This window comes from Nuphar pumila, chromosome 15, assembly GCF_984573655.1.
Source record: "Nuphar pumila chromosome 15, dmNupPumi1.hap1.1, whole genome shotgun sequence".
NCBI lineage: Eukaryota > Viridiplantae > Streptophyta > Magnoliopsida > Nymphaeales > Nymphaeaceae > Nuphar > Nuphar pumila.
This window is the reverse complement of record NC_143263.1, coordinates 82504620-82523382: the sequence shown is the minus strand read 5'-3', so window position 1 is coordinate 82523382 and position 18763 is coordinate 82504620. Positions and strand designations below refer to the sequence as shown.

The 18763-nt window shown below is 38.5% G+C and overlaps 1 protein-coding gene across 4 annotated transcripts in view; it reads right to left on the bottom strand.

Annotated features, from left to right (window-relative positions):
* The window catches only part of LOC149815790 (pyridoxal kinase-like), a 147266-nt gene that overhangs the window by 18909 nt on the left and 109594 nt on the right, over nt 1-18763 (bottom strand). For all 4 annotated transcript variants that reach the window (XM_089989145.1, XM_089989146.1, XM_089989143.1 and 1 more), the window contains one exon: nt 416-481. In XM_089989145.1, coding sequence (XP_089845271.1) covers nt 416-481 — 66 coding nt within the window. The remainder of the gene's footprint in view (nt 1-415; nt 482-18763) is intronic.

The window sequence follows — 18763 nt, the reverse complement described above, 5'->3', positions numbered from 1 at the left end:
CTTGACAAAACCCAAGTGGTTCTTCATGTTTTTCAATCTTGGATAGAAAGATCTGAAAATCCATAGAGAAGTTATCATTAATCAAGAAAATGCTGGTTTTTCAGCTGTCTGGGACCTAAAACCAATATCATAAGTAGAAAGAAATATTTTATCTTATATTTCTCTGCATGTGTGCATTCATACATACATCAAACCTATATGTGTATGCATGCATGCACATATATGTACAAGTGCAGGAGTTGCATCCCTAGACATTGACATCTATAAATTTCAAAAGAACTGTATAAGAAATCGCTTTATGTGAGAAATCTTATTAAAGGATTAGAATTGTGGCCATAAACAACGAGCTTTTCAAAATGAATCTTCAATCACACAATCAGCTTTGCAAAAACAAATCATCAGTTCTCAAGAATACCTTCACTTTCTGATGACTTCCAATGAGAAGCAAATTGTCTCCAATATGCATACTTGTTATCACCACCTACAGATGATGATGATGATCAACAAAATTATTAGACATTAAATTTATCCAAGCAAATCGCAGACAACAATATATATGAAAACATAATTGTAGAAATTCAAATGGAAAACAAATACATATGCATGACAGACATGATGCTAGGTAATGCCAATCATTTATTCTCTTGTATAGAAGTGTGTGGAAATCATGTCCTAATGCAGTTTTAACATATATATATATATATATATATATATATATATATATATATATATAGAGAGAGAGAGAGAGAGAGAGAGAGAGAGAGAGAGATGCAGCCTATATCACAAAGATACATGGACACGAGGACACAAGATGCAGGTTTCACTCACAAGTTAAAAAAAAAATCAAAATAGGACAAGAGGACACAATTTTTAAAAATTTTAATCAATAAAAAACCATTTTATATTTCAATATCTAAAAATACCTTTTTTATTGAAATGTAATTAAAATGTAGTTTAAAACTATTAAAATAATGACAATACAAATCCACCTCCAAATCAGCATGTCTGTGCATGTTCTCCTGTGTCACTAGGGACACGTGGCCAAAATGGTGTCCCTATGACATAGAATAGGGCTTGCATCCTCCTGTTGTGTGTGTGTGTGCAGGAAATATATTTGCTACAATCGATCATGCCTCCAATTGAGTTGTAATCTCATGATGTGAGTTGTTTTGACTCATTATGACCACACAGATGTGTTTAACATGCTCAATTTAGTAGGAAACGACTCTTGGATCGTTACATTCATAGCCATTGATTTTCATATATATATATATATATCATTCAAGGTAATTTCTCAGCGAGGGTTTTTCTAGGAGAGATTTTCAAAAACGGGTTTTTCTTGAGAAAATCTCGAAAATTAAAAAAATTCAAATAAAAATATAAAAAATAAGTAAAAATACAAATAATAGAAATTCTCTTTTTGCCCTCTTTTGTTAATTCTTCTTCTTCCTTCTTTCCTCTTTCTTTTTTTTCTCTTTTTTTCTTCCTTCCTTTCATTCGTTCCTTACCTCCTTCCCTCTTCTTCATCTTTTCTTTTCCTTTCCTTCTCTAGCTCCTCTTCTTTCCTCTTTCTTTTTCCTTTCCTTCTCCTCTTCGTTCCTTCCTTTTCCTCTTCTTTTCTTCCTTCCCTCTCCTCTTCCTTCTTTCCTATTTGAAAAAAGCTCTAGATCTCATAAAACCTCATAAATCTATTGTTTTGATTTGGTTTTTGAATCAAATCAAATAAAAAATGGAAGATTGGGTTGTTTTTTGGGGAACATTTTGATATTTTTGTTTTGCTATTCGATTTTTAATCAAAAGCTTAAAATAGAGGGTGCTTTTTTCTTAGATATCACTATATATATCGTGCTATTTTCAAAATATCGGTGAAAGTGATATATATATATATATATATATATATATATATATATATATAGAGAGAGAGAGAGAGAGAGAGAGAGAGACCAAAGTCACTAATATCGGCAATATTTTGAAAATATTGCTAGAAATTTCAATATTTTAAGGTAGCCAATGATATCGGGAAAATCTAGCAATATTTTCAAAATATCGCGATATTATGATGATATTTTTGCAAATTTTTTAAATCTTATTTTCATATATCGCAGGTTCAGTTTTTTTATATTTTTGTTTCTTTTGTATTTTAAAACTTTAAAAACTTATTTCTTTATTGTTGCAAGAAAAATAATAGAAAACCTACTCTTTCTTACAATTATTTATAGTTTTTCAAATTTTTAAGCTTTTGAGATTTTCCACCTTTTGAAAATATCTCCGACAAAAACCTGTAATGATATCTCTCCTACTAGGGAAAGATCACAACACAACCCACAATGGGGTACTCGCAAGAGTCACAATAGTACACACTCACAATATAAAAAATAAATATTTTATTGAACATAGAATGCAAAAAACATGCATGCCTCGATAGAGACAAAAAGGTCCCATATTTATATAAGATAGAAAGAGGGGAGAAAGACCAACTAGCCCTTGGGGAGCTCCCAACAGCTAGCTGGTCAAAATTACAAGCATTCCCTTGGTTACTCAAATAAAATACAAATAAATAAATAAATCCTAAATATAATCTAATAATATATATATATATATATATATATATATATATATAATCTCTTAACATTTCCCCTCAAACTTACAGTGAGATCACGGAAAGTTTATCAAGGAAAAAATAGAACCTGGGAGAAGGTAATGCCTTGGTGAAAAAGTCCAATTGATATTCAAAGGTTTCGTAAGGCAATCATATAGTCTTCTTCAAGTACTCCTCTCAAACATAGTGGCAATCAATCTCAATGTGCTTATTCTTTTCATGAAACATATGGTTTCCGACAATGTAAATGGTGCTCTTGTTATCACAACAAAGCTTTGAGGGCGTCATTAGATATACCCTTATATCTTCAAGTAGTCGTGTTAACCATACAACTTCTGATGTAGTGGTAGTCATTTCTCGGAACTCAACTTCCATTGATGAAAGAGAAACTTTTACATTTCTATGACATGAGAAAGGCACCTAAAAACACACAAAAACCAGTAGTTAAGCAACAATCATTAGGACTCCCTCCCTAATCAAAATCAGAGTACACAACTAAATGAAGAGAGAAAGATGATAAAAAAACCCTTTGGAAGTAGTTTTTTTAATATATCTAATTATCTTCGTAACTGCAAACATGTGTTCAGTAGTTGGCGAGTATTGAAATTAATTTGCAGTATGAACTACATGAGAAATATCAGGTCAAGTGATAGAGAAGTATGTGAGAGCTCCAATCATATGACGATACGGTATGAGATCCTCCAGAGGTGTTCTATCATCAATTTTTATTTTTGTGTTAATCACTTTTGGAGTGTTGACTCTTTTATCATCAGTAATTATGAGAAAATATGTGAGAAATCCAAGATTAGTCATCTCAAAACTATTTTCAAGAACATTTTTAATAGAACTAACTACATGTTTGTCTCCACCTGTGATAATCACGTCATCTACATACAAAAGTAGAATAATGATACTTATATCAGACGCCTTAACAAATAAAGTAGTGTCAGTATAGCACGATCTATATCCAAGATTTAACATGACAGTATTAAATCTATCATACCAAGCTTTATGAGCCTGTTTTAAACCATATAAAGCTTTCCTTAGAGAATGTAACCAGGTGGATCCTCAAGACTTGAAGGTGGGTCCATATAGACATTTTTCAAATCTTCATTTAAAAAGGTACTTTTCACATCAATTTGATATATAGAATAACCTTTAATGCAAGCTAGTGCTATAAAAGTCCTAACGGTGGCCATTCTCGCACTTGGGGCAAAGGTTTTCTTATAGTTTATTCTGAATTCGTAAGCATATCATTTGACAACTAATCTGGCTTTATGTCTTTCTAATGTCCCATCACTTTTGGTTCTAACCTTATATACCCGTCTACATCCTATTGCCTTTGTCCCATTTGGTAATTTCACAATATTCCAAGTTTTAGATTTTTCTAAAGCTTTCAGTTTTGTCTTCATGGCTTCTACCCACTCCGGATGATCCTTAACTTGACTATAAGTCTTCGGTTCAAAGTAGGAATATATGCGGGCTATACATGTTTAATGTTGTGGAGAGAAGGGATTCATAGGTTACAAATCTATAAAGAGGTCTTGAAATCCCAGTAGATCTCCTAAGATTGGTAGTTTCATCTTGTTCTATTTGAGAGAATCTTTCCAAAGCACTAGGTTGGTTCTCGGTAGCCCTTCTAGAATAGGAGTTTCAAATTCTATGATGACATTCTCATTATTGTTATCATGGACAACTACTGAAGATTCCAAATTGGTAACATTCTCAATTTGATCAAGCACATCAACATCATCATCAAATACTTTCTTTAAAAATGAATATTCATGATCTTTCTTAGGCATACTAAAGTCAAAATAGCTTTCCTTTTCAACAAAATAAACATGTCTTAAAACATATAATTTATTATTTTTAGCATCATAACACCTAAATCATTTTTTATTTTCAGCATATCCAATAAAAACACAAAGAATGGTTTTTGGTGAAAGTTAGTCCATTTTTTTATTCAAAACAAAACATTTACAACCAAAAAATTGTAACCTATTATAATATGCTTGAGTACCAAAAAGTTTTTCAATAGGGGTGATGTTTTTTAAGGAAGAGGATGACATTCTGTTTATGAGATAAACAACTGTAAGGGCAGCCTTGGCCCACAATATTTTGGTACATTGCTTGAAATCAAAAGGGTCCTAGCAATTTGTATAATGTGTCAATGTTTTTGTTCTGCTAAATCATTTTGTTGAGGGGTGTTAGGGCAAGATCTTTGATGAGAAATACCATTTAAATCAAGACAAATTTTGAAATCATTTGAAACATACCCTCCCCCTAAATCGGTTAGATATGTTAGAATAAAATTGATTATTTATCATAGCATGAAAATTTTTAAAATAGTGGAAAGCTTCTACCTGAGAAAATAAATCAAGTATATATTGAAAATCATTCACAAATATAACATAATAAGAGAAACCTCCTTTGGAGGCAATGGGAGCAAGACCCAAATGTCCAAATGCACCAATTCAAAAGTCCAAGAAGAAAGGAAATTGTGTTTAGAAAATGGAAGAAATTTTAGTTTTCAAGTTTGCAGTTAATACAAATACACTTAAGATTTTCATTATTACAAAAGTTTTCCAAACAAAGAAAATATGGAACTTTAGATACACACGGATGAACTAATCTTTTATGCCAAAGTTTAAAATCACTATGTATGACAATATTACAATTTTTTTGTTCAATAAAGTCCACGTAGTAGAGGCTTCCTTATCTATAGCCTTGCCTAATCAACTTCCCTGATCGGTGATCTTGCACCCAACAACCATTCGATGAGAAGAAAACATCACACCCATGGTTAAAAATTTGAGAAATTAAAAGAAAGTTTAAATTTAATTTTGGAATATGCCTAACATTTGAAACAAGAAACTTTTAAGAATTTTCAAGAGTTTTATCAATATTTCCCATGTATTTTATGTGTAAAGAAATTACATTGGCCGTAGAGACAAAAGAGTCATATGAATTGGTGTGACAATCATAAAGAAGATTATCATTTGAAGCCATGTAAAACAATGCTCCCGAATCCAAGAGACAAGAATTCATACCGGGAGGGGAAGAAGTGGAGACCGCGGCACTAGCGGTGGTGGATGAAGCTTTAAGAAGCGGTTATAGAGACTCTATAAGGACCCTAACTCATACCTATGAAAAAGTAATAAATTTTTTTTTAAACAAGTGCGAAAACAATCCCAGAGACCCGAGGCCTTTACAGTTCCACTCACCATTGGATAACTAACCACAAGGGATCTTATACTCATCTTTCATACCAAACTAAAATCAAACCAACTTTATTCACTCAAATGTAAAGAGTCTAAGACATAATTAATTAAAAGTAAAGAAAGCAAAAAGAAAGAGCCACGCCGTCCAAAGAATCTGCCCTGCCGTCATGTAGTCCCCTCGTGACTCTTCTCAAAGCAAGTCCTCCTCACTAGGCATCTGAGGCTGCGAAAAACACCAAAAGTAGGGTGTCAGAATCCAAAGAATCCTGCGTACAGGACCCTCTAATGAATCAAATAAGTAAAAATGACATAAATAAGATTCATGTAATATTTTAGAGGAACATAAGTATAACACATTCATAATTCAACTAATCATTCATGTTGTAGAAGGGAGCAGCCACCTGTGTAGAGAGAGAGAGAGAGACGGCTGCACAGAAAACTAAATCATGTTCAATTAGATTAGGGTTTCTCTCTATATTAAATAGAGAGAGGCAAAAAGGAAAACTTACATCTAAGTCCTTATGAGAACAAAATTTCAGAAAACCTCTAATGTAAGAGAACTTAACCTAAAACCACCTATTCTCAACACTCCCCCTCAAGCTGGAGCATAGATATCAATCATGCTCAACTTGTCACAACATTTTGAGAAATTTGGCTTAGCAAGAGGCTTTGTAAACATATCTGCAACTTGGTCTTCCGACTTTAGGTATTTGGTAGTGATATGACCAGCTTGAATCATATCTCTTACATAGTGGCAATCAACCTCAATGTGCTTTGTTCTCTCATGAAAGACATGATTGTTTGCTATATATGTTGCCGCTTTGTTATCGCACATCATGGTCATTGGAGAGGAAACCTTCACCTGGAGATCATGAAGAACAGTGCGAACCCATATCAATTCAGCAGCTGTTTGGGCCATAGCCCGATATTCTGATTCTGCACTTGACCTGGAAACCACATTTTGTTTCTTACTTCTCCATGAAATCAAGTTGTCTCCCAAAAACACACAGAATCCTGTGGTAGACTTTCTATCTACTACAGATCCAGCATAGTCAGCATCAGAATAGGCTACTATCTCCAGAGTTCCACCTTTCCTGAACAATAACCCCTAATCATTATGGTTGCATTTCAGTGTACCTCAGTTGGTTAGTCCATAAACTAGCTAACTTTGCTTACTGCTAAAGCAATATCCGGCCTGGTCACATTTACATATAATAACTTCCCTACTAGGGAGCGATAGCTTTTGCTATCAACTGGTTTTGACCCTTCTTCAAACAACTGAACTTTATGGTCCATGGGAATATTTGCTGGTTTAGCTCCCAACATGCCCGTTTCCTTTAATAAGTCAAGAACATACTTCCGTTGAGACAAAACCATCCCTTCACGGCTTCTAGCAACTTCTATACCCAGAAAATACCTGAGTGAACCAAGGTCTTTTGTAACAAAGTGTTTTTGAAGATGAGCCTTTGTGGCTTCAATAGCTTTCACATCATCTCCTGTAAGAATGATGTCATCCACATATACCACCATAACAACTATGCTAGAGCTAGTTTTCTTTATAAAAAGTGTATGATCTGCTGCTGATCTATTAAAGCCAAAGCTTGACATCACTTCAAACAACTTTTGAAACCATGCACGAGGACTTTGTTTCAAGCCATAAATCGCCTTTCTCAATCTATACACCTTCTGACACTCCCCCTCAACCTCGAATCCTGGAGGTTGTTGCATGTAAACGGTCTCAGATAGATCCCCATATAGAAAAGCATTTTTCACATCTAATTGGCACAAGCTCCAACCATGCTGAACAGCTACTGAGAGAACAAGACGGATGGTACCCATCCGTGCAACAGGAGAAAAAGTTTCAAAGAAGTCAATTCCATATGTCTGAGTATACCCTTTCGCGACTAATCTGGCCTTGTACCTTTCAATAGAACCATCATATTTGTACTTTATTGTATATACCCATTTACATCCAACAATGTCAGCATCTGCTGGGGAATCAACTAGATCCCAGGTATGCTGAGATACTAAAGTTGTCATTTCTTCTTGCATAGCCAGCTTCCAGCGAGTATCAAGTTCTGCCTGTTGATAGTTCAGAGGAATAGTTTCAGCAGATAAGGCTGAAATAAAAGACTTCATCTGATGTCCAATTCTGGCATGGGAGACAAAATGAGATATGGGATATAAGGTACATTGTCTTGTCCCCTTTCGTAGAGCAATAGGCCTGTTATCATCATCCTGAAGATCACGATTGTCAGTAGAACTTACCTCAGGAGAAGAAGAAGATGAAGGCTCTTGCGGAAGTGGAGCTCTACGCACATATACCAATGGAGGATTATTAAATCTGGAAGAGGATGAAGTTTGGTTCGGTAATGAGGGCACAGATTCCAAAGGAAAAGGAGGTATAGGTAATGGAAAAGACTCAGCTGGATCAACCTGCAGCGGGGAACCGAAAATAGAGTAATATGGAGAGGATTCCAGGAAAGATACATCCGCACTGACATACTCTCGGCGAGAAATAGGATCATAACATCGATAGCCCTTTTGATTTTTTGGATAACCGATAAATATGCATTTTGTAGCTTGCGCGGCTAATTTATCACGATCAGGGCCAAGTTTGTGTACAAAACAAACACATCCAAATATTTTTTGTGATAAAGAAAAAAGAGGAGCATTAGGTTTTAGGATATGTAATGGAATTTGATCACCCACAGAAGACGAAGGCATGCGGTTGATCAGATAGCAAGCAGTGGTAATCGCATCACCCCAGTATAACGCAGGAACATTGGATTGAATCATAATGGTCCTGACAACATCAAGGAGGTGCCGATGTTTTCACTCAGCCACCCATTTTGTTGAGATGAATAGACACAGGAAGTTTGGGGTTGGATGCCATGATCTTGGTAAAATTGTAACAGACCTTTTGATTTAAACTCGAGAGCATTATCAGTGCGAACAATCTTGACAATAGATTCAAATTGAGTTTTTATTTCAAGAATTAGGGATTTGATAATACTTGGAACTTCAGATCGTTCTTTTATTAAAAATACCCATGACAACTTAGAGAAATCATCAACAATAACAAGATAATAACGACACTGAGTCCTAGTAGGAATCTTACTAGGACCCCATACATCTGCATGAAGAAGTTCAAAAACTTTTTACTAGACTGACTCTGACTCGAAGGGAACGAACTTCGATGATGCTTGCCCAACTGACATGCTTCACACTGAAATGATGTGGTGGAAGGAATCTGAGGAAAGACCGACTGAAGCTTTGACAATGAAGGATGACCAAGACGACGATGCCACTGAACAAGACTGAATGAATGTTCCACTGCAGCATGAACAATACCCATTGGATGATGTAGGTAGTAAATTCCATTTTCTTCATAGCCTCCACCAATCTTCTTCCCCGTCAGCAAATCCTGAAAATGACAACCCATTGGATCAAATATTACTCTACAGTTTTGTTCTTTTATAAGGCAACTAACAGAGAGTAAACTTTGAGGAAAGTTTGGAGCATGAAGAGCATTTTTCAACTGTAATGAGGAGGATATAGAAATATTTCCCTGACCAACAACCGGAGAGGAGCTCCCATCGGCTAAGGAGACTCCAAGCTGAGCCTTAATATCCTTTAGATATGAAAAAACACGTGAATTTCCACACAAATGTCTGGATGCACCAGAGTCAATAACCTACTTACTATCAGTCGGATGAAGATGATTTCCGGTTGAATATGCAACACCAACTACAGGAAGAGTGGAACTAAAAGGTCGAAGAGCTATCAGCTCATCATATTCCGCACGACTAAGGGTGATACTACTTTCATTTTCAGTGATATTCTTTTGTACATTTGTTGCCTCGATAGTAGTCACATTTGCTTTAGGAGTATATGACTTTGATAAAGAAGAGGTTGGCCGACCATGCTTATCCCAGCAACGATCTTCTAAATGTCCAGATTTTCCACAGAATGTACATTGAAGCTTTCCTCTGCCTCCCATACCACGTCCACGTCCTCGTCCTCTGATATTCTGAATATTTCCACGCCCATAACTAGATAGGACAACAAGAGCAGATGACTGAGTCACAGGCTGAGATTGTGGCAGAGAGATCGCAAGTCTACTCAGACGATTGTAAGCATCAGCAAGAGTGGGAACATCTGATCTAGTCAACATTTGAACTTTTGCAACAGAAAAATCTGAAGAAAGACCGGTAAGAAAACGAGCAACCATGGTTTGTTCTTGATGATCCTTTTGCTTAGAGCAACAAAGAGGCCTGTGAGCATTAAGTCTTTCAAACGTAGCTTTGACAGAGGCATAGTATTTGGCCAAGGTCTGATCTCCCTGTTGCAAATTATATATTTCCTGTTCGACTTGCAGGATACGACTCACATTCGTTTCTTGTGAGTATGTGTCACGAAGATTGTCCCACATCAGTTTGGTTGTATTATAGTAGATCAATCCATCTGCAATATGGGGTTCGACACTATTCATGATCCATGACATAACTATGTCATTATCTTCATCCCAAGTAACATATCTTCCCAATTTCTCAGTGGGTTTGCCTTCCAACAAAATGTGTTTTCGACGATGTCCAGATACCGACATCATAAAAGTTCTGGACCACCTGGCATAGTTGGTTTCATTCAACCTTACGGAAGAGCCATACGAGAAGGGGTTGGCAAAAGCCTTATACTCCCCAATCTGTTCCATTTTAGAATCACATTTCGAATTTTCAGCCATACTGCTCACTAGAACAGCAAGTATTCAAGTAGAATTTTCTAACACTGTAAGGAATCAGCCCTGCTGTTTCCAAAAAAGAAAACAGCCCACAACCAACAGGTAATTCTTGCTGCTTTCACGACAAAGGGATAGCTGAAACTAACACAACACAAAACAAAACTCGACACAGCAGGGAGTCACGACCATTGCTGCACCCAAACACACCACGACCAACAAGAATATTCAGTTGCAACACAGATGAACACGACAACTGTTGTTCCCCAAACATATAAAGCATAACGACCAATAAGTCTTCAGAAGACAATTAAATAGATCAATCATATCTCGATCACACGCAACAAACACAGAAAAAAAATTTCCAGAATCACGGCACGACAGGCACGCAATCAGCACAGAAAACATGACAATCTCGGCTGGCACGCAGTATCACAAAAACTTGCTGCGTGACCCAAACAACAGAAACAGCCAACAGCTCACGGCTGGCACGCAGCAGCACAGAAGCCTGCTGCATGACCCAAACAGCAGGAACAACAGGAACTCGTCAATCACGACAGGCACGCACCAGCAGGAACTCGTCAATCTCCATAGAATCACGACAAGAGATGACAAAAAAAAACCCCACGAAGAGAGAAAAAAAAAACAGATTCAAAAGAAATGGTTACGGCTCCAGGAAATCACGACAGGAGCTCCATCCTTAGATCTGACGATAGATCTGGGTAACATCCCAGATCTGTTATCAGATCTTCCACACTAGTGCAACAATAAACCTTATTTTCACGCAGTCTGAATTTTTTTTTATTGGTGAAGATCAGTCCTCTTCGTGATCACGCTCCCGAGATCGAGGGCTCTGATACCATGTAGAAGGGAGCAACCACCTGTGTAGAGAGAGAGAGAGACGACTTCACAGAAAACTAAATCACGTTCAATTAGATTAGGGCTTCTCTCTATATTAAATAGAGAGAGGCAAAAAGGAAAACTTACATCTAAGTCCTTATGAGAACAAAATTTCAGAAAACCTCTAATATAAGAGAACTTAACCTAAAACCACCTATTCTCAACACATGCAATAAAAAACATTTAATAACAATAGGGATCACAATTTAAGCATTAAAGACATTTAACATGCATTAAGGAACAACATTATGCATTTATCAATATATCACAATTAAGAGAATAAATAAATATGCATGATTTCAATGCAATGCATACATAATTTATTATCTTTAATCAAGTTTTCTTTTATATGCATGTCCCTATTAGGATGCACACATATTTAAGTTTCACTTTTTATTACCATTACCGGCGGATACTCAAAACGGATAAAATCCTCGAGGTCAAGATAGGTTCTCAGGGTAACTTAGCACACAATTTGTATTGTATTACTAGGTTCCAAACTTAGCCCTCGACCGATATTAGAAAACAATACCATCTATCGAAACATTAGAAATCAGCATTTAATGTCGGAGACACCAAGGACATCAGCATCCACAAGTGCCACTTTTCTTGGTATACCAAAACAACAGTTGTGTCTACACACCACCCCCAGGCAAAGTGGTGAACTCTCCCTAAAACTGTGGCCAGGAGAAGAACCTCAATATCGGATTCAGGGGCAACAACAATGCATTCAGAGTTTTAGTATCTTCACGGTTTTCACAAAACCGCAATATCTAAGATTCCCATACTAAAGAAGAAACATCAAAGAAACATAAGTTACACTATTATTTACTTTCTTTTATCTTGTTATTAATTCATCTCTTTTACATTTGCAAATCAACATGCATAATTAATAACATAATCTTGCAAATCAACATGCCAAGCTCTTCACGGGACCACAACCCGTGACAATAGAACAATGCAATAAGAACAATAATATCACATTCGATTTTCGCAATGCAAAGAACAACTAAAACAAAGAGCAACACATGCTCAAGGCTCACACAGCCCCTGATGATCCATTTGATCATCAATGCATTCATATGCAAAAATCATGAATAACATGCCACTATGCATTCCTTTTTAATTGCTTCTCAATGCACATTCATGTATGCAATCTCAGAGATGTGCATAAAACAATAATATACATATGCATATGCATGAGTTCACAACTTCATATTAATTGCATGCTTTTATTCAATACCATATTCATGTCCAACGCATGATTTCATTTAATACATGTATTCATCACTCCAATGTATGTATTCACATCACCATGCCAAATGCATACTTTAATTCATGACCCAGTTCAAATTAAAATATGTGAACACTCATGCCATGATGTACGTGCCAAAATACATAAATTCCACTTATGCACATATATATGCAAGCAACATTGCATTAATATCTTAATCAAGCATAACTTGTCAATTCTAAACATAAGAGAAATATCATTGTTTTCTTGATTCACCTCTATCACAATATGCATATAAATATATAATCATACGAGTGCAAATAACAATAAAATTTCCATGATTCATGTTTTCAGTATATGCACATGTCCATATATTCCCAAGCTTATAAAGAAAACTAAATCGTTAACACATGTAAACCAGGGAATAGCATGAACATTTTCCCTATGAGAACCTGTATATAGCCGTATGCACTTTGCTGAGTCAATGAAATTTACTATAATGATGCAGTGAGAGTGGGTTACACTACACACGCAAGGTATGAGGCTCCCTAACATTAGATACTCCTAGACATAGTAATAATGATGTCGATGATGTAAAGCCCATGTAAAAAAAAAAAAATTATCGGACCCAGGTCGGGTCGGGACCCGACCCAGGCCCGCCCTCGTTGGGGTTTTAAAACCCAACGCAGGGTGAGGGTTTTAAAACAAACCCCTCCCCTGTGCGCCGCACCTCACCCGCGCCGCTCCACCCCCTTGGCAGATAAGGGAAACCCTTGAGGGTTTCCCCAAATTTCGGCCCCCCCACGAGCTCTTTAAAAGCATCGCAGGAGGGCAGACGGGGCATGCCTCCCTCTCGAGCCTCCTTCTCCTCGCACCGACGCCCCTGCGAACCACGACGCCTCCTCCCTTTGGTCCGATCGCCGCCGCCGCTGCGACCACCACCGACGACCTCAAAGGTATGCCTTTTTTCCCTTCTCCTCCCCCAATCTTCTAATCCTCCTCCTCTCCCTCTCTCCCTCGTTGTCATCTCGCCGGGAGGCCGACATGAGGCCGATGGCCCCTGCCATGCCCTCCCTCTTTTCCCTCTTCTTGAGGGTTTGCTGGGAGGCCGACAGGCAGCGCACGGCCCCTGCCGCGCCCTCCCACTCCCTCGGTGTCCATCGGAGGCCCCACAGGGCCCCTGTCGTCTCCCCCTCTCTCTTGAGGTTGCCGGAGAACCAGCAGGGGGGCAGTCACCCCCCCCCCCCCCCCTCCTCTCCTTGCGAGCTCCCCTCCGGCAAGCCGTTGCCGACGACCGTGCCATCCCCCCTCAGGTAACCCGATCTCTCTCTCTCTCTCGTTCCCTCATTTTGCTCCTTCTCTTTGGGTTCTCACCCTCAGTCCTGCACAGCTCGCCGGAGCCCCTTTCGTCGGCGTCCCAACCTCGCAACCCCCGATGCCATCGGCTCCCTGCGGGCGGCTGCGACCCCAACGCCATGCTTTCCCTTGGTCTGGCAGGGGCTTTGCCCCTGCCGATTTCCTTTTCACTCGCCCTCGGACAGGCTGGCAGGGGCCAAACCCCTGTCGCCTGGACCCTTCTTTCGATGGCTCGGCAGGGGCCGAGCCCCTGCTACCTGCGTTTTCTCTGACAGGCTGATAGGGCGATGGCCCTGCCGCCACTTTTCGACAGACCGGCAGGGGCCAAGCCCCTGCCACCTTTACCTTCTCGGCAGGGGCTTCACCCCTGCCCTTTGTGTCTTTCATCGACAGATAGGGGCAAGGCCCCTATCGCCTTTGGCTTGGTCGGCAGGGGTGATGCCCTGCCCCTCTCTGCCTCCCTCCCTGATTTGGGTACCCTACAACCTAGTGTCGGGCTCGACCTGACAGCCGAGCCCACCACTCCTCGTAGCCTCCTTGAAGATCAAGGACAGGCTTGGCCTGAGGGTCAAGCCTGGCCTCCTGCTCCCTGCCCCTTCTTTGGTCACTTTCATACTAACATTGGGTTTCCTGCAAATTCCGCGACAATTCCACTCGTACCTCACGACCCGAACCCTGCATCGCCTATACTCTCAAACGCTCGCAGCGACGCAACCTTATAACTTTTCGAGGTAGGGTAAAGTCGCACAAAGGGTAATAGATGAACCTAATTAAGTTGAAATAATTAAGATGCCCATGCTAGACATGCTTAGAGTTATATTGCTTCTGCAGTGCGTATTTTCTTGTTTGCATGCTCATGGGTCGAGGTACAATTTCATTCTTCGATTATTATTTTGTGTAGTTGTTTATGAATTTGAGGTGTGGTTTCGTACTTCTTGCAATACCTATGCGCTTGTTTGATTGCATACATTTTTGCTTGCACGTTTCCTTTGAGTGAGGTACGACTTCGTGTCTCATGTATTACTTATTTCCTTATGTGTTTGCCTATCTAAGTGGTCAAGGTATGGTTTTGGTACATTGTGTGTTACTTATGTGTTTTTCGCTCGATGTGCGGCATCGCAGGTCGAGAGTTGCTTGTCATCATGTTATAAACTGCATATGCTCACACTTATGGTAAATATGTACTTACATAAATGTAGTCTTGTGCCTAACCTGATTTCAGTTGTTTTCAAAACACTAGAAGTTGCGTTTGTGCGCTATAGTTCTTTTAAAGAGGGTTTCCTTTTGCAAATCCAGTGATCTTCAAAATGCACAGCTTTTGCAAAGTTAAGTTTTAAGTCCTACCGGATTGCGAAGTCACATTTGGGCCCTCCCAGGTCCACACACTTGGGAGAAATATTTTATAACCCCGATTCGAGTTGCGACCCAATTCGAATAACCCCGATCAGGGGCATGAGCCTATGAATGAGTGGGGTTCTGTTGAAGGACCCATTCTTCATTTATCAACCTAGTGTCGCGTGTCGTGCGAATCAGGTTGATACTAAGATAAATTTTGGATGCAAGATTGATAGTGATGTGCCTTGTGTGAATGACTCAATGTGGCAATGTAGTTTTTAAGGATGAATTGTGCCAAATGAGCACTCCTATATTCTTTGGATCGTTATGAAGTTGTGTGTTGGGGGTTCCTTTTTAGAAGCCTACACACCTCCATTTTTCAGTGTAGCATACTTTTAGACATGCACGATATGTTAAGTACTTTGTTGATCGGACGAGAGATCTGAGATGAACTTGTATCATGAAATATGCAAAATATTGTTGAAGTGAATTCAAGACTTATCTTGCCAAACTGTGTTGTATTGATTCTTTTGTAGATAATATTTGTTGGGGTTTCTTTTGTGGAACCATTTCCCTTTCATCGTAGTCGTACTTTTGACAAGTACGACCGTACTTTTGACAAGTACGATCGTACTTTTTGACAAGTACATCTTCTTACGTTGCGATGATTGGATGAGTAGGTTGTGGCAACCTCGACGAGTGCAAATAACAAAATGCTAAGATCACCTAAATAGGTGATGATTCCGCCTTCACCAGCAAGATACTCGAGTTGGGTCGAAAGACCAGAGTATGTAGAATGGGTCTTCAGTTAACTACCCCTGATGTACTCATTCAAACCGCTGACTCCTGTAAGGAGAGAGGACGGGAAGGTACAAAAACTTCGATGGACAAGCCATTAATGACAGTTACGAGCAAAAGACTCGACTTCCCCAGTCATCGGAGTTAGGGAAAGAGGACTACCATAATTATCCTAGGTGGTAGCCCTCCATGTTCAGGATGCATCTATTGTTTATGCTGCTTTGGGGATTTCTCTCTTGGTCACCGACCGTCCCCTTAGGTGCAGACTCAGTCAGCTATCCGGGTTATCATAAAATACACAACATAATAAACCCCCGGATCAGTTTAGGTTGTTTCTAGAGTCGTGCCTTGTGCGTACCCACTTGGCCAGTTAATATCAAAACATAATTTAAATCTGATCACACAATTTGTTGAGTTATGCCCATATGAAAGTTATAGTGTGTAACAGGTTCAATACTTATGGAATTGTGTGTGTGGTTGATGTAGCATTGTATTTTGTTAGTTAAATTTCTTATGTCGTTCTTTGCTTGTAATAGTTAGCCTACTTGTGCCAGTAAAATGTTTATAATAATTCTAGCATCGTGCTCATGATAGTTTGCTCCATGACATGGTTGCAAGCAAATTGCTATTTAATTGTTTGTCTACTTGACATATTAAATTATTCTGCTTAACTATGTTCTATATTGTACTGTATGTGCACCTACCAGTTTTTAGTGAAACTGACCCATTTTATGGGCAGGTGATGTATAGGTGATACAGTCTGCGATGGCACGATGGCGTGATAAGATCAAAACAAATCTCTTTCCCTGATGTTTCGCTCCTGAGGACATGTTGGTAAATTTAGTATGAAGTGTATTTCAAAAATTCTTTTTTAATTAAACCTTGAGTTACTGAAACTGTTTTAATAAACTTCTTTTTGGTTTCAACAAATATAATAAGTTGTGAAATCCCATGAACAAATTCACAATTATTGAAACTGCATTTCGAAACCATTTGATTTCAATAGTTGTGCGGAATTCGACAAAGGAAAGTTTACGCTGTAATGCGCTCAAGGTCCATTGACTTGTGGTTTTAAAAATATCATTTTCCGCTGAAGTACTATTTAAACTCTGATAATCGTATGATTTCAAAGCTTTCTAAACTATTCTAAAAGTTACAAGTCCTGGATTTTTGGGGCATTACAGATGATGGTGGTGAAAGCTTGACAGTACGACTTATAAAGACTGCTTTGGCAAAGAACCATCAGCCGGCCATGACATGATCGACATTTATAAGGGACCAAATCAGTCACCAAAATCTTAGCACAAAAAGAATGTATAGATCCCTTTTTTTTTTCAGATCACCTTTTTAAATACCATGCCCAACCAACAAATGGCTAGGCCAAAAGAAAAGGATATCACGGCCTAACAGGCTGGCAGCCGACCCACAGCAAAAGTTCCATATGTGCACCCAATACAGTATGTATTAGGGCCTGCTCAGTCGCCCAAAACTGCATAAGTTCTGGGTTTGATTTACACCCGAATATTGTGTGGTTTTGGGTATGATCAGCACCCACTACTTCTTGTGTTTTGTTCTTTTAATAATCTGCACACCTGCCCAGCCGAACCCAGGTCGGCTGGGTTCAGCAGGGTGTGAATCTGTCAAGATTTTAAAGCCGTTATGAGTCTGCCCAATGACCTAGTGAGCACGGTAATAAAAAAGGTGCAACATATCAAATTAATTGAACTATCCAGCAGGTAAATTCACAAAAACTCAGGTTTTCTCAATTGCTACAAGACATGAAATAAATTAGACTTTTGTTAAGTTTACCCAAAAGATGACACACAAACTAACTAGGTCTTTTTTTTTTTTATCAATGAACGCATTCCCTACAACATCAATAAATATATTTTTTTTTGTCAACGTGTCAGCTGAGTGGCTGGCCTGGTAGGGTCTGCCAGGTCTGAACCAGCCCAATTCGGCTGGGCAAACCCAAGTCGGCCCCTGCCGAGCCACTCACACCCCGAAAAAAAAAACATGCTGCAACAGTTCACCAAAAAAATACACATTAATTTTCAAATATGTATGCATATGCATAATCATATTTGTGCGCATGTATAAGCAAAAATTTAATGTTTCACGTATGCATGAATATTTATATTGCCATTCAGTTATGCCTGATTCATAACAAGTGAACATGTTCTTGCAGACTTTCCTAACGAGATGTTGTATGTGTACAAGGAACCTTGCATAAGCATAGGTATAAAATGTTTTCCTTAGGTTAATCATGAAAAGCAAATTTGTCATAAAACAAGCACTCGTTATACGATTTTTATCGTGAATAAACATGTTTTATCATGAGGACAAACATATACAAATTTTTTTTTTTTAAATTGGTTTACCTTATTAAACACCCTGCCCAGCCAACGGATGACTGGGTCTAAACAAGATGCCAGGCTGGCCAGCCGAACCTAGTTTAGTTCGGCTGGGCTGCCAGCCGGCTCTCACCGTGGTTGTATATATATATACCTTTCATAGTCATACCTCTGCTGATTTTTATTTAGTAAACACATATGAACAAATAAATTGCAAACCTGAATACA